This window comes from Amborella trichopoda, chromosome 8 (genome assembly GCF_054954075.1).
Source record: "Amborella trichopoda isolate Santa Cruz 75 chromosome 8, AtrichopodaSantaCruz75HAP2 v2.0, whole genome shotgun sequence".
NCBI lineage: Eukaryota > Viridiplantae > Streptophyta > Magnoliopsida > Amborellales > Amborellaceae > Amborella > Amborella trichopoda.
This window is the reverse complement of record NC_142343.1, coordinates 40,703,487-40,730,810: the sequence shown is the minus strand read 5'-3', so window position 1 is coordinate 40,730,810 and position 27,324 is coordinate 40,703,487. Positions and strand designations below refer to the sequence as shown.

The 27,324-nt window shown below is 36.2% G+C and overlaps 1 protein-coding gene across 1 annotated transcript; it reads right to left on the bottom strand.

Moving 5' to 3' along the window:
• Positions 1-25,414, bottom strand: LOC18433540 (large ribosomal subunit protein uL5). Its single transcript, XM_006843625.4, has 5 exons — positions 25,384-25,414; positions 25,105-25,212; positions 1,168-1,210; positions 720-915; positions 1-388 (listed from the first exon to the last, which is right to left on the bottom strand). Exons 1-5 carry the CDS (start codon positions 25,384-25,386, stop codon positions 187-189), a joined length of 552 nt encoding a protein of 183 aa, XP_006843688.1. The 5' UTR covers positions 25,387-25,414; the 3' UTR covers positions 1-186.
• Between the last annotated feature and the right edge of the window lie 1,910 nt (positions 25,415-27,324).

The following is a 27,324-nucleotide window of genomic DNA, read 5'->3' as shown; positions in this document are numbered from 1 at the left end:
TTTCTATCAAGCACAATCTAATATTAAGGAAAAATTCCCCGAAATACTAATGAAACACCCCACATGATTCAATTCTAATGGGGCTCAGTATGAAAATAATTCATCTCTGATTTTCACGAACAAAGACAAAGATCATTCAAAATTGATTTCTATCACTAGAGCTAGAGAAAGATCAATGTAGAGAACCTAAGAACCACCAATATTTTGTGATTTGTTAAGAATGACACCCTCATACTTGACCTGAAACCATTTCATAGCATCTTCCTTTGTCACCCTATGTTGAATGCCCACACGTGATTTGCACCTTCGGCGACGACCCACCCGATAACCAGGCCTCTCCAACACGACATAGAAATCCATGCCATATATACCAGTTGAGGGATCATATCTGATTTAAACCAACTGATATTAGCCACTACCATCAACAACATGCCATTCTCAACCCAATTAACTTCCACAAAAACCATCTAACCATATTGGTTTAGTTTTTATCTGATTGGTATCATCAACTATGATGACAACAATAATAATGAGAAATCTGAAGGTATTTTTCTTTTTCTTTTTTGTGTTTTTTTGGTGTGTGTGTATGGGTTTAGATGGGTTTAATCATGGAGAACAAGGAATTGGACACAATTTCTACTATATCATAAAAGTAGACGGAGTATAAATTAATGAGTTGAAGAAGGATGCAGCATAACGAAAAGAAGAGGAGCACATACTTGATTCCAAGATCAATATGTTCTTGGATGCCAAAACCAAAGCACCCCGTGTCGCTAAAGTTTCTTCTCAAAAGCTCGTACTCCTTCACCTTGAGGCCACTTTCCAACAGCTGCATGGCCTTCTCGCCTCTGACAGTTACATAACATGCAATCTTTTCATTACGTCTAATCCCAAAGGATCGCACAGTGTACCTAGCTGTTGGATAAAAGACCACAAGAATAAGTTCAACAATACATGCCATGAAGTTTATTACTAACTCTCTCTCTCTCTCTCTCTCTCTCTCTCTCTCTCACACACACACACACACACATACACACACACACACACACAATCTTGATATCCAAAAGTTCCAAGAGAAGTCCACCATTAAGGGGGTGCATTTCTAGCTGCTACCATAAGCATTGGGCACATACACATCTAGCATAGCAAAGACCTCAAAAAGCTCACCTTTTGAGAAGACAGGAGTCTGCCCACTCAGTTGTTCCAAAACCTGTGCAAAGCCCAAACAGAATAAGACGCCTTAACATTGAAACAAATGCATAAAAGCTTCAAGAAAAATTAGTCAAGAAACCACCATTTTATGAATGTAGGAACCGCCAACCATCGAAAAAAAGAAAGGTTCATTTGTCACCACTGAATGACCTTCACATAAATGATCAGAAATAATGTTCAGCTACATGCATAAGAACAGAAATAACGATATTTGGGGTAGAATTGAAGTAGCAATCCTCTTTGAGAACTCTGACATAGTTCATTGTAGCTTGACAATATAGGTTCATATTCTTTGGGTGAAGAAGAGGAGAGTGGTCTGGTTTATGCCTTTTCAGAAGAGAGTAGTGTTTAGCCTTCAAGGACCTAACGAGCTAGTTACTTATCATGCAAATAAAAAGCACATGAGGTTGACACTCCTATATAATGCAAAGGGGGCAGATTTAAGAGAGAAAAAAAAATGTGATTTCGAGGGAATCACATTAAAAAAATTTACAAAAGACTTACACAATATTTCATTTCACCTTGGGAAAACCCCTATTTACTACAAATTATAAAAACAAAAATACAATAGTCTTCAACAACAACTATGCCCTTATAATTCGAGCATAGTTTCTTACAATTCGAATGAAATAAAATATAACAAAATAAAGACTAAAGTAACAATGCGCATGAGCTTAAAGTATCCATTGGGAAGCCGATTTCACAATAACCACCATGCAAACACCGCAACGGTATAAATATAACCATTGACTATTACTCACTCTCGATAGCTCAAGAAGGATCAGGTTTCGATCTAATCTCTAGAAGCAAATATATCTTACCATCACATGACATAGTTCTCATACTCATATAAATCCCAAAAACAACTTCAGATTAGGCATAAGACCAAGTGAAAATGGGTAGAATTCGGGGCTAAAATGGGCTCGAAACACAATAGTTCCAGCACTATCATTTCGTTCAAGGGTCCTAACCACTATGGGACCAAGTTTGGTGCATGAAGCTAAGGTAGAGCTCACTGTTATGCTTCTATTTTAGCATATCCAGCAACATAGATGTCTCAACAATTTGCACAAAATAATATGAAAACCATATCAACAAAACACAAAGAGAAAAGGCCCCTACATCTCTAACACTTAACCACTTCAAAATAAAACCCATGAGAGAGAATTGTTTACTGTTGTGATGAAAATCCAGCAGCATTTGATAGGCATAATAGCCGCCAAACATTGATTGAGAGGTGTTTGGGAGGTGTGTGTTGATGTCATAGACAATGTACTTCACCATGGGTGAAAAACATGACAGGCTAACTCTATTAGAGATCTTGGAGATGGATAGCAAAGGGGGTTATAGGAAATTCCAGCAACGTTTTTCCTAACACAACAGCAACCACACTAGGCATAACAGCGGCCATGACACTATAGAAGGTGTATGATGAAGCTTGGGGTACATAGGCTTCAGCATGGGTCATGGGCTTATCAACTATCAAGGGGTGGGCAACACAAGAAGACCTTTGAAGCGGGAAGAACAAATCAAGGAGTGGGGCGTGAGGCCCATTTGGAGTTACAGAAGACTTTAAAAATGATGAACCAATAAGGCTTGAGCCAAGTGGGAAGAGGTCCTCATTAGAGACTTTTCATGAGGGGTTCACATCTTAGATTAGATCTCAACCACCCATAGAGTGATCCAAGGGTTAAGAAAGGCTAAAGACCTAGCCTAGCTAATCATCATTGATGGTTATCACATGGATGGTGATTAATGAACACACCCTTATCACCATAACCACATACCACCTACACACACTTCCAACAATTTCATATGTGCCCTTTATCCTTATTTTTCAAAATAAATGAATCTCACCCATTCATCTTTTAACCAACAAATCACAACTATTAATAAAATATTTCTCATTCAAATTTCAAATGGGGGTGGCGTGCCACGCATTCCTTCCTTAATTGGTGGCTTAAGTTTCCGTCCAATTAACCATCGAAGTGTCATTATCAAGGGGGGACATGACATCATCATATGCCATGATGTGTCCCTTTATCTTCTTCACACCAATAAGAAACCCCCATTTCCAATCCTTAAAAGTATAAGCAAATCATAAAATTAAGAGATAAATTAATTTAAGAAAATGTAGAATCTCTACATTCCCACATGTGAACTCACACATGTACCATAAAACACATTACACTTATCAATATTATGTCTTATATCCAAACAAGGACCCCATGTCTGGTGGAATCTTTACATTCCCACATATGAACTCACACATATCTCAACACTTCACACATATGTATAAAATACATTACACTTATCAATGTTATGTCTTATATCCAAAACCTAAAACTAGACATGGAACCCTTATTGAGATATCAGACATAACATTGATAAGTGTAATGTGTTTTATGGCACATATGTGAAGCGCGTATGTAGAGACATGTGTGAGTTCACATGTGGGAATGTAGAGATTTCACATTTTCTTAAATTAATTTATCTCCTAATTTTGTGATTTGCTTATCCTTTAAGAATTTTAAATGGAGGTTTCTTATTGGTGTGAAAGAGATAAGGGGACACATCATGACATATGGTGATGTCATGTCCCCCCTTGATAATGACACTTCAGTCACTAATTGGAGTGCAAGTTAAGCCACCAACTAAGGAAGGAATGGGTGACATGCCACCCCTATTTGAAATTTGAATGGGTGATATTTAATTAATGGTGGTGATGTGTTGGTTGACAAATGAATGGTTGAGATTCATTGTTTTTGAAAAATTAGGGTTAAAGGGAACATATGATATTATCGGAAGAATGTGGAGGTGGTATGTGAGTATGGTGATAAGGGTGTGCTCATTAATCACCATCCATGTTATAGTCATGAATAGTGATTAGCTAGGCTAGGTCTTTAGCCTCTCTAAACCCTTAGATTACTCGATGGATGGTTGAGATCTAATCCAATATGTGAACCCCATATGAAAAATCTATAAATAAGACCCCTTCCCTTTGGCTCCCGGTTTTGTTAGTTCATCTTTGAATTCATCTTTTCTCCAAAAGGGCCTCACGCCCCACTCCTTGAGCTTTTCTCTAATCCACTTCAAAAATATTATTTTGAGTAGCCAACCCCTTTGATTTTTGTTAAGCCTATGTTCATGTTGGTCTTTTGTTCTATGCTTCATCACACACCATTAAGCCAATTTTTTTTTGTTGTTATGCCTAAGAAATGTTGCTGGAAATTCTCATGATCCCCCTCCGCAATACCATCTCTAAGATCCACATAGACTCACCCCTTTCATGCTCTTCTCCCATGATGAAGTATGGTGCCTACGACTTCATCACGCACCACTTAATCCATGTTTAGCTGCTGTTATATCAACTTTATACTGCTGGAATTTTGTGACCACAATAAGCATCTCTCATAAGTTTTCTTTTAAAGTGGTTTAGTGTTAGAGAAATAAGGGCCTATTACTTTGTGTTTTGCTAATATAGTTTTTATACTATTTTGTGCAAACTGTTGAGACTTCTATGTTGCTGGAAATGCTAACATAGAAGCATAACAGTAAGCTCTCCCTTGGCTCCATACACCAAACTTGGTCATTTTGGTCCCGTAGTGGTTAGAACCCTTGAACCAAACTCTAGGGCTGAAACTATTGCGTTTTGAGCCCATTTTAGCCCCGAATTCTCCCCATTTGTTTCACAATCTTATACCCAACCTTGAGTTATTTTTGGGATCTATATTAATATGAGAACTAAGTCATGTGGTAATAAAATTAATTTGCTTTTCGAGATTATATCGAAACCGGACCCTTCTTGCGCTATCGAGAGTAAGTGACAGACAATGATTATTTATACCGTTGCGGTATTCGCACGGTGGTTATTGTGAAATTGGCTTCCTATTGGACACTTTAAGCTCGTGCATATTGTTACTTTAGTCTTAATTTTGTTGTATTTTGTTTCATTTTAATTGTAAGAAACCATGCTTGAATTATAAGGGCATAGTTGTCGTTGAAGACGATTGTAATTTTTATTGTCATAGTTTGCAGTAAGTAGGGGTTTTCCCAAGGTGAAATGAAGGATTATGTAAGTCTTTTGTAAGATTTTTTATTTTATATACCTTGTGCGATTCCCTCGATACTACTTCAATTAGTATCAAAGCTGAGGTATTTTCTAGGATTTTAGTGTTGTGCCTTGAGCTTAAGTAAGGTCGCAAACGGAACTTTGACCGATTTACACAACTAACAAAAGGATGGGAAGTTTAATGAGACAAATTGTTTTAATGGAAAAGGAAAGTGGGAAAAGTCTTGCATAGTGAAAAGTCTCAGGACTATCATATCCCAGGCTCCTCCGACTGAGCCTTGAGGATATGCAGCTCTGGCAGCTAGAGACGTCTATGGTGCTTAGGGTCTCTATGAATCAATAGGGCCTTAGCCACAATGACTAAGGCATATGCAAGGGAATCACACAAGGTATGTTTTGAGAGAATCACACCAGGGCCCATGTCACCCACAATGACCAAGGCATGGAAGATTTGCCGCAAATTGATGCCAAAAACAACAATATGTGGGAGACTATGCAGGTGCAACATGAGGGTTTAAGGAAATCAATGAAATGGGCTTGAGAAAGAGCTATTAGCTGTAATTTGTATGAGATGAGAGGTTTCAGTCAACTCTGAAATGCCATGGAGTTCCTTCAAAGTTGGTATGGAGTAGGGCAAATGTGTGGAGCATGTAAAATGAAGTGGTGATAAGATGGGCTAAAGCTTATGGGCCATATTATGCCCTACAAGGACCATGGAAGGATCTTTCTCTTTCTCTCTATAGGTGGGGTGTGGAAGGCTATAGGGTTCTCTGTCACTCAATTTGGGCAGCATAACATTGCAATAAGAAGTGTGTTCAAAATGGGAGGTGAGGACCCGATCATGTGTCTAAAAGATTCTTAAAGAGGTGCAATATTGGCACTTGATTTAGGAGATCTATGATATGTGAGAGGCTTCAATCCAAGCCATTCATCCTTAACCGGTTACATAGATTAAGGGATGAGATTTGATCACCATTGTCCCCAAGGCCAAACCAAACCCTAAATTCTCTCTAATGTATTGGTCTCATAGGTTAATTAATCAATAAGATTTGGTCTCACTTATGCCACCAAAAGGGACTGAAATTAAGTTAATCTTGGTGGCTTAGGGTCCATACATGGGGCATGGAAGATTTGATCTACATAGGTGCTATGTGACGACTTAAGGAAATGAAAGAAATGAGCTTGAGAGAGAGCTAAGACCTTGATGTAATTTATATGAGATGAGAGGTATCAATAAATTTTGGAATATGTCATGGACTTCCTTCAATGTTAGTATGGAGTAGGGAGCATGTGTGAAACATGTACAATGAAGTGGTGAGAAGATGGGCTAAGATTATGGACCGTATTATGCACTACATACTAGGACCATGGATGTGTGTGAGAGAGAGAGAGAGACCGCTTCAATTGAGCTCCAGTTCCAATTTATTAGATATCACAAACCACACACTGACTTTGATAAGAATGCCACAATGGGTAATGCCCATCACCTCCAAACTCAATACCATGACTAAGACACTCACACCTACCATGGCTAACCAAGATGTACATCAGTGTTTAGGGACTTACCTTGCGCCAGATACGCGGCCCTGAGTACGAGGCGAGTTACTCGTGAGGGACAGAGTGGACTCATTCGAGTACTATACAAGGCCAAAAGTCCTTGAAACATTTTAAAAAAATAAAATTGGTAAAGGTTAAATAAAACCAAAACTGATAGGTAAAGTCCAAATTAGCTTTAAAGAGTATATAAAATATGGGTAACAAATTGATTTACAATAAGAAACATTTTAAAAAAAAGAAAATATAAAAATAGGGCATATGGCAAAAAAATCACCAATCTTTGCCAATAACATCCAAATCACATATTAAAAATTTATACATCAATCCTTTATTTTTATAGATTTTTTTGGATTTTCTACAATCTTTTACACCCCAAGTTGTAGCAAGTAACTCAGGGTATTTGGCTAGCCAAGGAGGCGTGTAAGAGTAACTCGGCCAACTCCAAGTGGACTCGGCCAAGTCTGTTAACACTGATGCACAAGAGGTTCACAAGTGCAAGCCAAGATGCACAACAAGGTTCATAGAAGGTTAGCTGACTTAGCAATATATCACCACTGACCAAATTTGTTGGGGTTAGGTACCCACATTCAATGATGCTTCAAAGCCAAAATCTTATAGGTGTTCCAAACCAAGGGAGTTGTTATAGTAAGTGATGTGAGATTACAGATGATGTATCAGTTCACTAGAATCTATTGATTCAACTTGGAAGAAAGAACAAACATCTCTAGATGATGATAAGTACTCTATAAAGCAAGAGATTTGAGGTAATAGCATTCAAGGTGGATCCGAGTTGAGTTAAACAGTGGCTCAAAAGGAAGGGAAGATCAACTTGGAAGTATTGAGTTTTCCCAATGAAATTTGTCAATTTTTTGCAGTTTCTTAAAAGAAAAACAAGAAGATATCTTCATTACCCAAGAGAAAGGATATCACAATGGAGAATAGCAGTCTTTAGAGACTCGCCTCGGGCCAGGTACTAGGTCCTAACCTGAAGTGAGTTACTCAGATGAATTTGAGTCCAAATGGACTAGCCTGAGTACTAACAGGGCTAAAAGCCCTTGAAAAATTAAAAAATAGAAAAAATAAAAATTAAACACCTACAAAGTCCAAATTAGCTTTAAAAAAAGTGCATAAATTATGGATTCTAAAAAGTATTTAGTTTGGAACATTTAAAAATCCTATATATATATATATATATATATATATATATATATATATATAGGGATTTTCTACATTTAGCAACCCTAAAAAATAACGTAGATTAACTTTAAAACCACTTGTGAATGTTTATTTTACCATTTATACCCTTGTATAACAATTATGTACACTAAAATAAAAGGCAATATAGTCTTTTGATACGACAGAGAAAAAAAAAAGGTGTTTCTCTCGTGGCCACGTCACTTCCCTCTAAAGGTAAAAAAGCTTTTCCTTCTCTCTCATCCACCTCACTTCCCTCCCAAGGTTAAAAAAAAAATCAGGGCATGGAAGTCCCGGTTATCTCTCTTAATCCCTTCTTTTTGTTCCCTCTGACCTCTCTTAGTTCGCTCTCTCTCTCTACCATCCGTCTTTTCCTACAATCATAGACCTCTCTCCAGCTCTTCTCCCTGTAACCTATGGAAAAGGATGGTAGCTTTGGGTTGGACTGTTGGAGTGAGAGAGAGAGAAGGGAAGATCTGTGTGAGAGAGAGAAAGGAAGATCTAGAGCTCTGCAACTACCTATTCTTTACCCATACCCTGCAAGAACAATGGCAACACCTTTAACCAGAGCTCTCACAGTTGGTCCAAAATGACCCTACATTTATGGGTGAAGTCAACACGCAAAACCAAAGTTTTCTTCTAATATCAAGCTCTCGCCTCTTAAGAAAAACATTTGATCCAAACAATAACAATGGCTGAAAAAGTAGTTCTTCCCGCCTCTAACCAAGAATCTCGATGTCTAATTTGGTGACCTTTAACTCCACTCGAAAACCAGTTTTTCTCTCACAATCTCTCTTACTCAAAACTCATTGATGCAAAATTCCAAATTAACTCCACTCCAAAACCACTTTTTCTCTCTCAATCTCCACTCAAAACCCATTGATTCAAAGTTCCAAACAACCAAAATCACAACAAAAAAAAAAGGCTTTAATGGCTTACCTATGGGTTAGAAATTTTGCACTCCCAGTAAAATACAGGGCTGGAATCTTAAACCCCAAAACCAGCTTCTTTTCTCACCCTCGAAACCTGAATCTCAACCCCCAAATTCAGAAATTTTTAATTCAAGCCCAAACCCGTTCCCTCGCTCTCTAACCCTTCCTCTTTGCTAGGTGAATGAGAGAGAAGAGAGAGATGCAAGTGATGAATTAATTCCCTTTTTTAAACCTCCGTAATGAAAGACTAAAATACCCTTTTATTTTGGGGTTCACATCTGTTATGCAAGGGTATTGAAGGTAAAACTAATATTCACAAGTACTTTTAACCTTAACCTATGTTATTTTGAGGGTTGTCAAGTATAGAAAATCCCATATATATATATATATATATATAGTGGTTCAGTTTTCTACTAGTACTACAGTTATACCACTATATATGTAACTTGGCACTGATACCATAAAGCGGAAAAAGATAAATAAACAGAACAATAGATCATGGACAAACAATATATCATAAAACAATTATTTGAGATACTCCAGATTGAAAATGAAACTTCGGACTCTTCTGAGTCAGAAGATATGTTGATTGGAGAAATCAAAGATGAAGATATCATTTTCAGTAGCTCGGATTCAGATTCTGACTATGAAAATGACTTAGAAAAAGAAAACGAAAATTGCCAATGCAATTATTATAAGGCAATAATATATAAGAATGGATTGAATATTAATACCCTCACAAAAGAAGAAGATTTAATCATAGATCTTATTGACAAAATAATAGACCCTGAAGCTAGGAAAGAAGCTTTAATAAAATATATCAATATGTCAAAAACCCCGTCAAGAAAACCTAACCCTTCTCTTGTCCGTACAAAAGAAGACTATAGTTTTCAAGACATTCTAAAAAGGGTAAACAATAAAACCCATAAAGAAAAAGAACCTTCAATATCTGAGCTAAGATATGAAATAAATGAAGTCAGAAACGAGTTAATCTCTCTAAAATCTAAAGTTCAGCCTTTAGAACTAGCTCAAAACCTAACCCAAGAAACAAATGAAAGGAACAATATAGAAGAAGAATTTGATCAATTGATAACTGAGCATAATATCCTCATACCACCAGAAGTTGAAGACACCTTCCAAAACCGGAAACTTCCAAAACTGGTATGAATATAATAGAAAAAATTCAAACTTGTGAATATATAAATTTGCTAGAAAAATAATAACCCAAAAATGGTTTACTAAAATTACAATAGTAGTACAAAAATAATACAGCTTCCAAACCACTGCCCTAATAGATTCAGGACCAGATCTAAATTGTATCAATGAAAGATTGGTACCAACCAAATATTTTAGTAAAACTACTCAAAGTCTTAATACTGCAGATGGTAGCAAGATGCTCATAAACGACAAACTAACAAACATTGCAGTTTGTAATAACGGTGCTTGCTTCAACTTTCCATTTCTAATGGTCAAAGGCTTAAGTCAACCTGTAATATTAGGGACTCCATTTCTAAACATGCTCTATCCAATAAAAATAGATGATACAGGAATAGAAGCTGACATTGAAAGACACAAGGTTAAATTTACCTTTATTGAAAAGCCCAGAGTCCATGAGATTAACAAAATCAAGGATACAATTTCTTCCAAAGGAAAATTTTTATATCGCTTAAAAGAAGAAATAAAATATAAAAATATAGAAGAGAAAGTGTCTCTTCCTGAAACACAAAACAAAATAAAACTTTTAAAAATAAATATGGAAAAAGAAATATGTGCTGATATCCCTAATGCCTTCTGGGACAGAAAGCAACATATAGTTAAACTACCTTATGAACCAGACTTCAGAGAAAGCAAAATCCCTACCAAAGCCAGACCCATTCAAATGAATAATAGATTACTTGAAATTTGCAAAAAGGAAATACAAAACTTATTAGAAAAAAAGCTTATCAGAAAAAGCTCGTCGACATGGAACTGTTCGGCCTTTTATGTAGAAAAGGCCTCTGAAATTGAAAGAGGAACTTCTAGATTGGTGATAAACTATAAACCTCTTAATAAGGTCTTAAGATGGATTAGTTATCCAATTCCCAACAAAAGGGATCTCCTGCATAGACTAGTCAATACTTATATATTTTCCAAATTTGACCTTAAATCAGGTTACTGGCAGATTCAAATTGCCAAAGAAGATAAATATAAAACTGCTTTTAATGTCCCATTTGGGCAGTTTGAATGCAATGTTACGCCATTTGGAACGCACCATCTGAATTTCAAAACATAACGAATGAAATCTTTAATCCCTATACTAAATTTATGATCGTCTACATTGACAATGTGCTTGTCCTTTCAGAAACAATTGAGCAGCATTGGAAGCATTTAAACAGTTTTATCAAAGCAATAAAAAATGTTGGCTTAGTAGTCTCTGCAAGAAAAATAAATCTTTGCCAAACAAAAATTAGATTTCTTGGGCATTATATTTTTCAGGGAAGAATTATTCCAATTGATAGGGCAATCGAATTTGCGTACAAATTCCCAGATATGATCTTAGGTAAAACGGAATTACAAGGATTCCTTGGCTGCCTAAATTATATTTCGGATTTTTACAAAGATTTAGAAATTGATGCAAAACCCCTATTTCAAAGATTGAAAAAGAATCGTTCAGCATGGACAGATGAACAAACCAATGCTGTAAAAAGGATTAAGATTAAAGCCAAAGAATTACCATGTCTAGCACTCTCTAATCCTACAACCTTCAAAATAGTTGAAACAGATGCTTCGGAACAATGTTTTGGTGCTATCCTTAAACAAAAGGTGAATAACCAAGAACAATTGGTTCGGTTTACATCCAAAACCTGGAACCCCGCTCAGCAGAATTATTCCACAATCAAAAGAGAAATACTTGCAATAGTCCATGCCATCACTAAATTCCAAAGTGATTTACTCAATCAATCATTCCTTTTAAGGACAGATTGCAAAGCAGCTAAAGACATCCTCCAGAAAGACGTTAAAAATCTCGTGTCTAAACAAATTTTTGCAAGATGGCAAGGTATTCTTTCTGCTTTTGAATTTACTATTGAACATATTAATGCTAAACATAATTATCTGCCTGACTTCTTGACTAGAGAATTTCTGCAGGGAGGAAAAACGAGGCAAGCAATCCCAAAATCAGGCCATGGACATAGTTCCTAGCCCAGGTTTATCACTGGCATCCCCTTCAACACCAAAATCCCTAATAAGAAAACAAATTCAGGACATTGACTTGTCCTCCTCTCAAAATCAAATATGCACTCAAACTCCTAGTGCAAAATCAATATATTTAGACACAGCTTATAGTCCGTTGTTGGTCATTGAAAATGAACATCAGTACAAACATCCGACTGAGATACCTGCCTTATACCTCAGGCACCGTATGCATCCAAATAATGGAGAAAAAACCAGAGAATGGTATGAGTGTATTCTTAAAGAAACTGAATCAGTTTTTATAGCCCATCACTCAAGAAACAATGACAATGAAATAGCATATTCAAAATTTCAAATTAAAAAGATCATTACTTACAAAGAATGGGGACTGGACCCTTTAAAACCCAGATTTCTCAAAACAAAAGGATTTAAAATTAAATCCTACCATTATTATGAATATATGAAGGCTTGGGATGAAGTCTTCGCGTACAAAAATATTGAAAAATTCCCACAGTTGGTACATACAGTTTAAAATAACTGACCCAAATGATTTCCCCAACTGGTTTAAAAATTGGTTCTCCATATGGGGATCCACAGACCAGATACTTCCAACAGAGCTCCAAATTTCTCAGAGAAAATTCTCTGATTTTAATAAGAAAAATTCAAAAAGAAATTTTCATATATATTTCATGGCCCTTTATCGAATCCCATGGATTCTAAAATGGAAATATCATATCTCATTAGATGACATGGACCGTTATGACTATATCCCAGAACTACACTGCCAAATTGCCATTAAATGGTGGGATAGTTACAAAAATGATTCCTTGACTCCCAACAATATCAAATTGAAACTCATTTCTCCTTCTCCACCTCCAAATATGGATATTTCCGATTATGTAACCCTTCTCCAGCAACAACACCCATCCATGACCAAAGACGGGCGTAAACTCAAAATCTGGGAAGCTCTTGAAGTCACGGAGGACAACATGTCTACCCAAAGTAAAGACCTGGAAGATTATACTCCCCTAAATGAAGACGATTGCTATGGTATCAAATTTCCTACAACATGAAATTTCGAGGGGCAAGCACAAGCCAAAATCCAAAACCGACAAAACCATCATCATCACCGACAAAACCATCATCACCAAAATCCAAAACCAACAAAACCATCATCACTAGCCGACAGCATCTTACTGTAGCCACGAGCCGACAGCATCTTACTGTAGCCACCAGCCGACGGTCCACTGTAGCCACCAACCGAAGAAATCTCACTGTTATGTCGGTGTGGACTTCAGACATCTTCAAATCTGCGTAACTTCCGAGGCCATAAGAGGGGGGACTCCACTCATTTGACGCATCCTGGAGTTTCCTTCTGCTTTCTGCTCTACTCTCTGCTCTAGTCTCTACTTTCTGCTCTCTGCACTACTCTCAGCTCTATTCTCTACTTTCTGCTCTCTGCTCTACTCTCTGCTCTATTCTCTACTCTCTGCTCTATTCTCTACTCTCTGCTCTCTGCTTTATTCTCTACTTTCTGCTCTACTCTCTGCTCTATTCTCTACTTTCTGCTCTCTGCTCTATTCTCTACTCTCTGCTCTCTGCTCTCTGCTCTCTGCTCTCTGCTCTACTCTCAACTCTCTACTCTCAACTCTCTACTCTCTACTCTCTACTCTCTACTCTCTGCTCTCTGTAGAAGACTCTTTATAATATCTATGTATATCGGATGGTGTCTCAAGCCATCTGACTTAATAAAAGTGTGCTAAGTGTGATTGTTTTTAGGACGAGGTTCCTGCCTATATCCCGGAAAAGTTAAAGCTCTTTACCAGTCTCTGTATTTGTTGAATGTGAGTATGCTTCCTGTCTAAATACTGTTACTATATTGTTTGTCTATAATCTATCTGTTTCCGTTTTATGATATATTGTTTGTCCATGGTCTATTGTTCTGTTTATTTATCTGTTTCCGCTTTATGGTATTAGAGTCAAGTTACATATATAGTGGTATAACTGTAATACTAGTAGAAAACTGAACCACTAGATAGAATTCTAAGAACAGCTTGCAGTAGTAAGTTCAAAGTCGTCATGACCCAAAGATCACTACAGGCCAGGAAGAGCCGCTAAAGTGTAGGGACTGTTTCCGATTGACTCGAATTATGATGGCAAACATTATCAGAATTCTACACATCCTCCTAAGGTTAGTATAAGACTCACTGCGGAAACGTTAAGAGAAAAGGTTGAGATTAGAGCTTCACCTCTAAAACTAGGACCTAAGGAAAGTGATCAAAGTATGGCTAAAATCGATGGAATACCTCATATTATTGAACAAAATAATTATACAAACACTTTTCTTCAAACATTAGGAAAACAGACTACCCGAATAGAAAATGCGATAAGCAAATTGAAACCAACTCCTGAACCCAAAAGCTCAGAAAAGAAAAAAGAAGCCGTCCTATTCAAACCTCCTCCAACTATTGAAACAGGGAAGTTCAGCCTGCAGGGAATAAAGAAAAAAGAGGAGAATAGTGAATTAATTAGTGAATTAATTGATGAGTTAGTCAAAAGACTGAAAAAGTTGAATATTAATGATAAGGCCCAAATCTCTAAAACTCAAAAGGGAGATGTTCAGGTGCTTGAAAAGGAACCTGATGAAGAAATTGAAGAAATGGAGAAAGCTTTTAAAACAGAAAGCTCAGAAATAAATAGGATTGATTATGGCAAAAAGGTGAGACCTGCCCAAACCCGAATGTACTATCCTAGACCTACCCCAGTAGATCTACAGATAGAAGAAGATCTAATATCACCCTCAGTTTCTTACTCGGGAAAATCCATAGTGAACTGGAATATTGATGGTATGGCAGAAAATCAAATCTTAGATCTCATGAAACACATGACTATGTACGCCACTGCCTGTAAGGAAAGTGAAAATCAGGATCATGAGATAACCAAAGAATTAATTGTGGATTCACTGGTTGGCTAAGAGGTTGGTGGGATTGTCATATGGATGAAGATTCCAAAGATCAAATATTAAATGCTACAAAGCAATGGATAGTCAAACGAGAGGATAGCCAAGAAAATATAGTGCAAGAAGGGGATGCAGTAAATACATTGATTTATACTATAACCCTTCATTTTGTTAGAAGTACTGCTCTACTAGCAACAAGATCTGAGGATTTGTTATCCAATCTTACGTGTCTAACACTCTCTCATTACAAATGGTACAAAGATGTATTCTTCTCACGGCTTCTGTCAAGAGAAGATAGTAAATCAGATATTGGAAAGAAAAGTTTATTGCTGGTTTACCACATCTCTTTGTCGAAAAGGTAAAAACCAGACTCTAAAACAAACATGGGGGACTTATTCCTTATTCTTTGTATACCCTAGGCGAATTATCCGCAGAAATATGTGCTGAGGGGCTAGCTTTGAGCACAGACCTCAAGCTTAGAAGACAATTAGATAAACAAAGAATAACGGGGAGAAAAGAGTTAGGAGATTTTTGTGAACATTTCAGATTCAACAATTTACCAGATTAAATCTTCTTCTTTTATGAGGGTATTAATCTTCAATCCATTCATATCTATTATTGCCTTATAATAATTGCATTGGCAATTTTCTTTTTCCTTATCTAAGTCATTTTCATAGTCAGAATCTGAATCTGCGCTACTGAAAATGATATATCTTCATCATTGATTTCTCCAATCAACGTATCTTCTGACTCAGAAGAGTCCGAAGTTCCATTTTCAATCTGGAGTATCTCAAATAATTATTTTTTGATATGATCATCCAATTCTAAAGAATTAATCTTCTTTTGGACCCTGCATTATTTTTTGTAATGGCCAACCTTGCCACAGTTGAAACAAACACGAATTTTTCTTTTTCCCATGTATTTGAAAGATGGTTTGTCCTTCAGTAAGTTTTTGGAGAACTTTTCTTTTGTTCTTTGGTAAGGTCTAAATTTCCTTTCTTGACTGCCTCATTTTCTTGGCCATCCTCTCGTTTGACTATCCATTGCTTTGTAGCATTTAATATTTGATTTTTGTAATCTTCATCCATATGAAAATAATAGACCCTGAACCTAGGAAAGAAGCTTTAATAAAATATACCAATATGTCAAAACCCCCGTCAGGAAAACCTAACCCTTCTCTTGTCCCTACAAAAGAAGACTATAGTTTTCAAGACATTCTAAAAAGGGTACAAAATAAAAACCATAAAGAAAAAGAACCTTCAATATATGAGCTAAGATATGAAATAAATGAAGTCAGAAATGAGTTAATCTCTCTAAAATCAAGCGTTCAGCCTTTAGAACTAGCTCAGAACCTAACCCAAGAAACAAATGAAGAGAACAATATAGAAGAAGAATTTGATCAACTGATAACTAAGCATAATATCCTCATACCACCAGAAGTTGAAAACATCCTTCCAAAACCGGAAACTTCCAAAACTGGTATGAATATAATAGAAAAAATTCAAACTTGTGAATATATAAATTTGCTAGACAAAATAATAACTCAAAAATGGTTTACTAAAAATACAATAGTAGTACAAAAAGAATACAGCTTCCAAACCACTTCCCTAATAGATTCAGGAGCATATCTAAATTGTATCAACGAAGGATTGGTACCAACCAAATATTTTAGTAAAACTACTCAAATACTTAATACTGCAGATGGTAGCAAGATGCTCATAAACTACAAACTAACAGACACTGCAGTTTGTAATAATGGTGCTTGCTTCAACTTTCCATTTATAATGGTCAAAGGCTTAAGTCAACCTGTAATATTAGGGACTCCATTTCTAAACATGCTCTATCCAATAAAAATAGATGATACAGGAATAGAAGCTGACATTGAAGGACACAAGGTTAAATTTACCTTTATTGAAAAGCCCGGAGTCTATGAGATTAACAAAATCAAGGATACAATTTCTTCCAAAGAAAAATTTTTATATCGCTCAAAAGAAGAAATAAAATATAAAAATATAGAAGAGAAAGTGTCTCTTCCTGAAACACAAAACAAAATAAAACTTTTAAAAATAAATATGGAAAAAGAAATATGTGCTGATATCCCTAATGCCTTTTGGGACAGAAAGCAACATATAGTTAAACTACCTTATGAACCAAACCTCAGAGAAAGCAAAATCCCTACCAAAGCCAGACCCATTCAAATGAATAATAGATTACTTGAAATTTGCAAAAAGGAAATACAAGACTTATTAGAAAAAAAGCATATCAGAAAAAGTTCGTCGCCATGGAACTGTTCGGCCTTTTATGTAGAAAAGGCCTCTGAAATCGAAAGAGGAACTCCTAGATTGATGATAAACTATAAACCTCTTAATAAGGTATTAAGATGAATTAGATATCCAATTCCCAACAAAAGGGATCTCCTAGATAGACTAATCAATGCTTGTATATTTTCCAAATTTGACCTTAAATCAGTTTACTGGCAGATTCAAATTGCCGAAGAAGATGAATATAAAACTGCTTTTAATGTCCTATTTGGGAAGTTTGAATGGAATGTTATGCCATTTGGATTAAAGACCGCACCATCTGAATTTCAAAACATAATGAATGAAATATTTAATCCCTATACTAAATTTATGATCGTCTACATTGACGATGTGCTTGTCCTTTCAGAAACAATTGAGCAGCATTGAAAGCATTTAAACAATTTTATCAAAGCAATAAAAAATGTTGGCTTAGTAGTCTCTGCACGAAAAATAAATCTTTGCCAAACAAAAATTAGATTTCTTGAGCATTATATTTTTCAAGGAAGAATTATTCCAATTGATAGGGCAATCGAATTTGCGTACAAATTCCCAGATATGATCTTAGGTAAAACGGAATTACAAGGATTCCTTGGGAATTACAAAGATTCCTTGGCTGCCTAAATTATATTTCGGATTTTTACAAAGATTTAGGAATTGATGCAAAACCCCTATTTCAAAGATTGAAAGAGAATCCTCCAGCATGGAAGAAAGAACATACCAATGCTGTAAAAAGGATTAAGATTAAAGCCAAAGAATTACCATGTCTAGCACTCTCTAGTCCTACAACCTTCAAAATAGTTGAAACAGATGCTTCGAAACAAGGTTTTGGTGCTATCCTTAAACAAAAGGTGAATAACCAAGAACAATTGGTTCGGTTTACATCCAAAACCTAGAACCCCGCTCAACAGAATTATTCCACAATCAAAAGAGAAATACTTGCAATAGTCCATGCCATTACTAAATTCCAAAGTGATTTACTCAATCAATCATTCCTTTTAAGGACAGATTGCAAAGCAGCTAAAGACATTCTCCAGAAAGACGTTAAAAATCTCGTGTCTAAACAAATTTTTGCAAGATGGCAAGATATTCTTTCTGCTTTTGAATTTACTATTTAACATATTAATGCTAAACATAATTATCTACTTGACTTCTTGACTAGAGAATTTCTACAGGGAGGAAAAACGAGGCAAGCAATCCCAAAATCAGGCCATGGACATAGTTCCTAGCCCAGGTTTATCACTGGCATCCCCTTCAACACCAAAATCCCTAATAAGAAAACAAATTCAGGACATTGACTTGTCCTCCTCTCAAAATCAAATATGCACTCAAACTCCTAGTGCAAAATCAATATATTTAGACACAGCTTATAGTCCATTGTTGGTCATTGAAAATGAACATCAGTCCAAACATCCGACTGAGATACCTGCGTTATACCTCAGGCACCATATGCATCCAAATAATGGAGAAAAAACCAGAGAATGGTATGAGTGTATTCTTATAGAAACTTAATCAGTTTTTATAATCCATCACTCAAGAAACAATGACAATGAAATAGCCTATTCAAAATTTCAAATTAAAAAGATCATTACTTACAAAGAATGGGGACTGGACCCTTTAAAACCCAGATTTCTCAAAACAAAAGGATTTAAAATTAAATCCTACCATTATTATGAATATATGAAGGCTTGGGATGAGTCTTCGCGTACAAAAATATTGAAAAATTCCCACAGTTGGTACATACAGTTTAAAATAACTGACCCAAATGATTTCCCCAACTGGTTTAAAAATTGGTTCTCCATATGGGGATCCACAGACCAGATACTTCCAACAGAGCTCCAAATTTCTCAGAGAAAATTCTCTGATTTTAATAAGAAAAATTCAAAAAGAAATTTTCATATATATTTCATGGCGCTTTATCGAATCCCATGGATTCTAAAATGGAAATATCATATCTCATTAGATGACATGGACCGTTATGACTATATCCCAGAACTACACCGCCAAATTGCCATTAAATGGTGGGATAGTTACAAAAATGATTTCTTGACTCCCAACAATATCAAAATGAAACTCATTTCTCCTTCTCCACCTCCAAAAATGGATATTTCCGATTATGTAATCCTTCTCCAGCAACAACACCCATCCATGACCAAAGACGAGCTTAAACTCAAAATCTAGGAAGCTCTTGAAGTCACGGAGGACAACACGTCTACCCAACCGAAGGAATCTCACTGTTATGTCGGTGCGGACTTCAGACATCTTCCAATCTGCTTAACTTCCGAGGCTATAAGAGGGGGGGACTCCGCTCATTTGAAACATCCTAGAGTTTCCTTCTGCTCTCTGCTCTATTCTCTACTTTCTGCTCTCTGCTCTATTCTCTACTTTCTGCTCTTTTTTCGACTCTCTGCTCTCTACTCTACTCTCAGCTCTACTCTCTACTCTCTACTCTCTGCTTTCTGCTCTCTTAGAAAACTCTTTATAATTTCTATGTATATCGGATGGTGTCTCAAGCCATCTGAATTAGTAAAAGTGTCCCATGTGTGAATGTTTTTGGGACGAGGTTTCTGCCTATATCCAGGAACAGTTAAAGCTCTTTACTTGTCTCTGTATTTGTCGAATGTGAGTATGCTTCCTGTCTAACTACTGTTACTATATTATTTGTCTATAATCTATCTGTTTATGATATATTGTTTGTCCATGATCTATTGTTCTGTTTATTTATCTGTTTCCGCTTTATGGTATCAGAGCCAAGTTACATATACAGTGGTATAACCGTAGTACTAGTAGAAAACTGAACCATTAGATAGAATTCTAAGAACAGTTTGCAGTAGTAAAGTTCAAAGTCGTTGTGACCCAAAGATCACTAAAGACCAAAAAGAGCCGCGAAAGTGCAGAGACTGTTTCCAATTGACTCGAATTATGGTCGCAGACTTTATTAGAACTCTATCTAATAGGACAGCTACTACTAGTATTACATTACGTGTAAACAACAGTGAGGAAATAATAATAGATAACATAGAAAAACAAATTCAAAACTGAAACATACCTAAGGTACCTGTTTCAGATATTTATAGTAAAGGTCTGTTTGAATTTAAGACTAGTTTTTCTATTAAAACGATAGAACAAAGTATTTCTGTAATGGAAACCCAGGATAAATTCCAACTACTTTCTCCAAGGATGATTGACACACACACACATAAAGGGCATATGGGAAAAACTCACTAATCCTTGTCAATAACACCCAATTCACATATAAATTTTGTTAAGCATCAATCCCTTATTTTACGACTACTCGAAGTTCCAAAAGCTCCCACGAACTATTACCTTTGTTTTGGGAAGAAATCAAAAAAATAAAAAAATATCGATCTTTTGATAAATCACAAAAGAGATATTTTTGAGGAGTTTTTCGCTCTCTAAAAGGCACGGTTTTGGTTTTGGTGTTTAGAATATCCCCCCAAACCCTTTTCTCCCCTTTTTTGAGGGAAAAAATGACAAATCTTGACCCTCGCCGAGGCTTTTTTCCGACATTTGACAAATTGTCACAAGACGGCGCCTACGTGACCGCCTAGATTGTAGCGCCTAGGCAGTGCCATGCCCGCCTAGGCGGGCGCCTAAACATAGGACACTTAATAGTCCCACACTCTCGCCTAACTAGCAACTAGGATTTTTTGAAATTTTTTCGCCTAGACAGCTGGGCAGGCAAATTTTCAAACATTGGCATGAATTGAAGAAGATCTAGTCTAATCAAGATGCAGTAAAAAAATTAGACCAGCAAATAAACTTAAAAACCAATAAAAAAGCAATATGAGATAAAATTTAATCCAAACAAAATAAGATAAGAGAAAATCTTTTATGAATTTTATCCCTTTCTCATTTTTTATTTATTTACTTAAAAAAAAAGATAAAAATGCCTTTTCAAAAAGAGATAAAGATGCTTTCTAAAGATGTTTTCTAAAAAAGATAAAGATGCACTTAAAAAGGATAAAAATGATGTAAAAAAGATAAAAAATGCTTCTAAAGATGATAAAGATGATCTAAAGAAAATAAATAATGTTCTAAAGAAGAAAAAAGACGCTCTAAAGATGATAAAGAATGCTCTAAAGAAGATAAATAATGTCCTAAAGAAGATAAAAAAGATTCTAAAGAAGATAAAGATGATCTAAAAGATGATACATATAATCTAAAAGATGATCTAAAAATGATAAAAACGATCTAAAAGATGATAAAGATGAAATATTTCATAATTTAACTCAGTTTTGCAAAGGTTTTAGTTAATCTCATCCAAAAGTTTCATATCTGTATTTTAGACTGTAAGATAACTTCTTCTCCTTCTTTTCTCATATTTATTTTCCATCAAAAAAAAAAAGCAAGATAAATTTGAAAAGATTTCCTCTTATTAGATTATATCTTTTCTTTTTAGATCTTTTCTTGAGAATGTTAAAAGCCTTTCTTTTTAGATCTTTTCTTTTTCTTTTTCTTTTTTTCTCCATAACAAATTAGGATCTTTTTTCTCTCAATCTCTATCATCTTTAGATCATTCTTATCATCTTTTAGATCATTTTCATCATCTTTTAGATATATCTTTATCTTCTTTAGAAGCATATTTATCTTCTTTAGATCACCTTTATCATCTTTATAAACATCTTTTATCTTCTTTAGAACATCTTTATCTTCTTTAAGTGCGTCTTCATCTTTTTTAGAAAGCATCTTTAAAAAACATCTCTTTCTTTCTGAAAAAGGCATATTTATCTTCTTTCGTAAATAAATAAAATTAAAAAAAACAAGAAAATGACAAAATTCAAAAAACAAATGCTATCCTATCTTATTTAGATAAGATTTTATCTCATCTTTTGCTTTTTAACTTTATCAGCAAATCTAATTTTTTTTTTACAACATCTTGATTAGACTAGATCTTCTTTAATTCGTGCTTATCTTGCATTAGAAATTAGGTCACTTTTTACATGTGCTTTTTGATCACTTATTGCGCACATACCACTAAATGTTGATTTTCCACACCACTTGCACAAATCGGACCGGAGAAGCCCGAGAAACCATTAAACGATCTCCGAAAACCGCTAAAAATAGCACTAACGTCGTGAAGGGCACCAAGCACACTGTGTAACTTGAACTGTGAGCACCCCTCCACAATTCTCTGCCCTGAAGCAACCCCATATATAGTATGACTTAGTTGATCCCTTTAAAAGAGGGCCATGACCTATGTGGATACCCAAATCAACCTAAAACTCATTTCAGCTTTTTTCTTTGGCTAGGAACACAACTTGGCCCAGCCTACCCAAAGTGACAATATGTCAAAAAAGAGTTTTTTTCAAATCTATTTCGATTGCTCCTTTGTTGCATAGTCTTGTAGTCAAGTCGATAGTCTGTAGTTACTCAGATACTGAGTCTATTGCATCGCCTAAACACCTTAGGATGACTAGACGTACCGGACCTTATGGCTCAGTTCCCTGAGCCTACCCTATTCCAAGTCAATCAAGGTCAAGTTCCATTGGGTCCCTAATAATCCCACACCCAAGGCTAAGCCTAACTAGCCCAATTGTCATTCAGCCGAGCCATGTAATCCAGCAAGTCTGCATGGCTTCTGCCACTCAAAACAACCAGGCCATTCGACCTGGGGCTAAATAATCAGGGTTGAACCTTCATCCTCTAGGTCTAGGGGAGATGCTGCCCAACAAGGGTCGCATCACCTACAAGTGTCCAATTCTAGGGAACATGCTGCCAAATCGGCAGCTCATCCCCTTCATCCTCTCAATCTAAGGGACATGTTGTCCAACCAGCGACTCACCCCCCTTCATCTTCCCGGTATAGGGGAGATGCTGCCCAAACAGAGTCGCATCACCCCACAAATCCCTCAGTCTAGGGAAAGTGCTGCTCAAACTAGCGGCTCATCCCACACAAATATCCAAGTCTAGGGAAGATGCTACCCAATCAGGGGCGCACCTCCCACAAATCCCAAATTCAAGGGAGATGTTGCCGAAATTTACATCATCGCCAACACCTCAGTTTTCCCTCGCTCGACTCATGCGGTCAACTAGACATGGGTCGACCTATTCAAGGCGAGAGTTCAACCCAACCAAGTCAAGGTCCCTCAAAGACCCACTCTAGGGGCCACCAAATCAGTAAGATCCATAGTATCCCGAATGATGAACTCATCAGGTAGGCTAACCTGCAAGACTTAAGAGTACTACCGACGATTAAATCAGGAACCAAACAAAGGCTAGCCACCAGGGAAAACTAGTGAGTCGGGCATCTTCACCTAAACCTAGGAGTACATCAAGCTAGGCCTCTATTCACCAAGGTTCACCCTCACCCGATTATGAGGACTACGAGTCCCTCTCAATCGAGTCTCTTAAGGACCTACCCAAGGTCAGAACCTTCTTGCAACGCACTGGCGACCCCACTTTCTCTACTATTTCATAAATTAAATTCATTTTTGCAAAGATTCAGTCGATCTCATCCCAGATATCAGCGCAAATCAGAGCATAAACATCACCACTTACCAAACTTATCAAGGTTAGTACCCACATTCAATGATGGTTCAAGCCAAAACTTCATAGGAGTTCCAAACCAATGGAATTATTATAGTAAGTGTTGTGAGATTACAAATGACTTATCAATTCACTAGACTCTACTGATTCAACTTGGAAGAAAGAAGAAACGTCTCTAGATGATGACAATACTCTATAAAGAAAGAGATTTGAGGCAATGGCACTCAAGCGGGATTCAAGTTGTGTTAAACAGTGCCTCAAAAGGATGGGAAGCTTGACTGATAAAGTATGAGCTTCCTCAAATAAATTTGTCAATGTTTTGCAGTGACTTTCATCTTAAAAGAAAAATACCAATACATCGTCATTACTCAGGACAGAGAACATCACAATGGAGACTAGCAGTCCGTCGAGACTCACCTCAGGCCACGTACTCGACCCTGGCCTAAAGCGAGTTACTCAGGTGAATCTGAGTCCTAATGTCTGGCCTGAGTACTGTACAGAGCCAAAAGCCCTTGAAAATTTAAAAAATAAATAAATAAAAATAAAAATAAAAAACGGTAAACGTCAAATAAAACCAAAAAAATCTGTAACGTCCACATTAGCTTAAAGTATGTAAAATATGGATTTCAAAAAATATTTTAGTTTGGAACACCTAAAAATCCAAAAAAAAAATCTAAATAAGGCATATGGCAAAAAAAACCTCACCAATCCTTGTCAATAACATCCGAATCATATCTAAAATTTGTTATACATCAATCCCCTATATTTTTATAAATTTTTTAGGATTCTCGTAACACACAGGAAATGTCAAGGGAATTCAAGTTATCTAAAGTTTCTGCGCTCGGTATCTTGGAACTTTGAATTCCATTGTTTTGGTAGAAGATAAACACTCCACTCTCAAAAACTAACTAAGCATGGAACAAGACTATGTTGACCTATTGCGATTCTTCACCAAAAATATTTGCAGTCAGTATAGAAGCAATAAACCACAAGAAACATCAGAAACGAGCAAAACCCAAGTTGCGGGGTAAAGCGTGAACCTGCCCGATGCAATTATCAGATTTATTGAGATGAAACAACGAATACATCAAAACAAAGCACGGTCATCAAATACAGAATAAACAGCGAATATTATCTAAATGACTAGATAATATTGGAAAATCAATGGATTTCACGAAGTGAATCAGGATCAATGCCATGCCTTAGCAGCTCGGGTGAGTCTATCCCCACTCTCACCCACTGAAATATTGAGGACCAACTTCTGAACTTTGATTTCTCTCATTGGATTTGTAAGCTTCTTCTCTGACGCCTGTAAATGGAAATATGGGCTAAAAATTAAGACATTTATGCTCAAAAACTTCCAACAAAGAAAAAAACATTAGTTCAATGGAAATTTCTCATGGGGATAGATAATCAATAAATGGAGAAATGGGGTATATGGAAAAAGGAAGAAGAGTTGATGGGTGAAGAGATTACAGACCATTGGAGCCGATATGGAGATGATACTGCTCGCGAATTGTGCTTCCTCTCTTTCTCTAAAAATGGCGAGAAAAGAAACGGTTCCCTTTTTTCGAAAACCCTAAGTGGCTTTTAACCATTCGACCATTTATTGTGACATAAATAACGAAAGTATCCTTAAATTTGGTAGTAACTGGTAAGTTATGCTTGAAGAAGGTATTGCTTATAGCCATTGCAGGGACTAAAAAGGAAAAAAATAAAATCAAATGCAGTTCAGTTTCAAAGATTTACATAAGAGATGGATTAATGATCTCAAACACATTTCAAGTCAATGTAGATGCATTTTCACTGGAGATATATGATTTTGATAGTCACGGAATAAGTGAATAGAAGTTAAATTCATTAAATAACCTAATAGACTATCAATAAAATTTAAGGGAAAGTTCAATTGGACAACGGTAAAAACAATTGTATTTTATATAACATAATATTAGAAGCAACACATCTATAGAATGAATGTAGCAGATATGAGATGTTGAGTGGTAAACACAAAAGGATATAATTCGGAATGAAATTTCGAGGTGGCTTTAATAGGCGATAAGATGAAGAAAAGTAGATTTAGGTGGGCTATGCGTGTGCAGTGTCGCCCCAAGACAACACTAATTATTAGGGGGTCATTTAGTTGAAGTAAATGGTTTTAAAATGGTAATAGAAATGATCAAAAGGACATAGATGGGAGTATTTAGAAGAGATATGGTTACTTATTATCTAACTAAATATATGACTTTTGATACAATAGAATGACTAAACAATATTCATCCTGCTGACCTTAAATAATTAGGATAAGGTTTAGATGATGATAATATTGCGAGGAATCTATTTTCAAGATTCAGAAAAAAAAAAATTGTATTCCTAAATGTTGTGGTCGGGATTATAAATATATTAAAATTTACGTCCAAACTGCATCTCTAAGATGGGTTATTAAAGGATACCTTATTTTGAATGTGTATCGACTAATGCACCAAAACCTTGCCCTTGATTCAATATAGGGAATTTTACATCCCTCTCCGAAGGCACAAATGGCTTCTCAAGAAATTTCCAGCCAATTTGTGGTCATACCAGCCCCTCTCTTTCCTTTTCTTTTCAGGAAAACCCCCAACAACCTTCTTTAATTTCAATAACAAATGGCTACATCAAGTTAATTCTCTTTGTCAAAACATTATTTTCTCTCTCCACCCAATAAAACAACAGCTTCATCAGAAAAATTGCAATTACAATCAAGGAGAGGCAACCCCAAAACTCAAAGAAGCAAGATCCGGCTTATGGGAGCTATGAGCTCTGAGATTACCATCTAAATCAAACTTTACCAATTTTATACAATCAATGCTAGTTTCATGATCATTACTATACGCCATTAAAGCTATGAAAGAAAGAAAGATGGATGAGAGAGAGCCAACCTATGTTTAGAAGTGGCAATGGACCAACCCTACCCGGGACTCGACCCAAACCCAGGTCCAGGTATGGATCCAAGAATTTGACCCAGTGGGTCGGGTTTGGGTCTAAATATTCGACCCTGAATACTATTCGGGTCTCAGTCTATGTGGACCCCACTCGAATAGTGTTATTATATAAATAATATTTAATAAATAATATTATCCGGTCGGGTCGGGATCCGGGTCCAGGTCCGGGTTCGATAACTTTGGATCCAAGTCCCATAATTTTTTTTCATATCTGAGTCTTACCGAACCCAGACCCAACCCAACCCTTTCCACCCCTAGAGTTAAGAGCCCATCTCAACTGATAGGTAACATACGGTTCGAAAGTCTCTGAGCAAACATCTAGTTCAAGCCCCCACTCTAGAGAGTAATGTTGTTTTCTTAAGTTAGGTTGAGGTTTATAGTTTAGTTTTGGCCTTGCATATTAGTAGCAATCAGTTATTTTTAAAGTTTTCCATATGGAAGGG

Bases quoted from the DNA above. Each gene is read 5' to 3' on its own strand.
- LOC18433540 (XM_006843625.4), bottom strand. The intron at 916-1,167 runs GTGAGCTTTTTG...TTTATCCAACAG, and splicing joins GACTCCTGTCTTCTCAAAAG to CTAGGTACACTGTGCGATCC. The intron at 389-719 runs GTATGTGCTCCT...GGTTTAAATCAG, and splicing joins CATATTGATCTTGGAATCAA to ATATGATCCCTCAACTGGTA.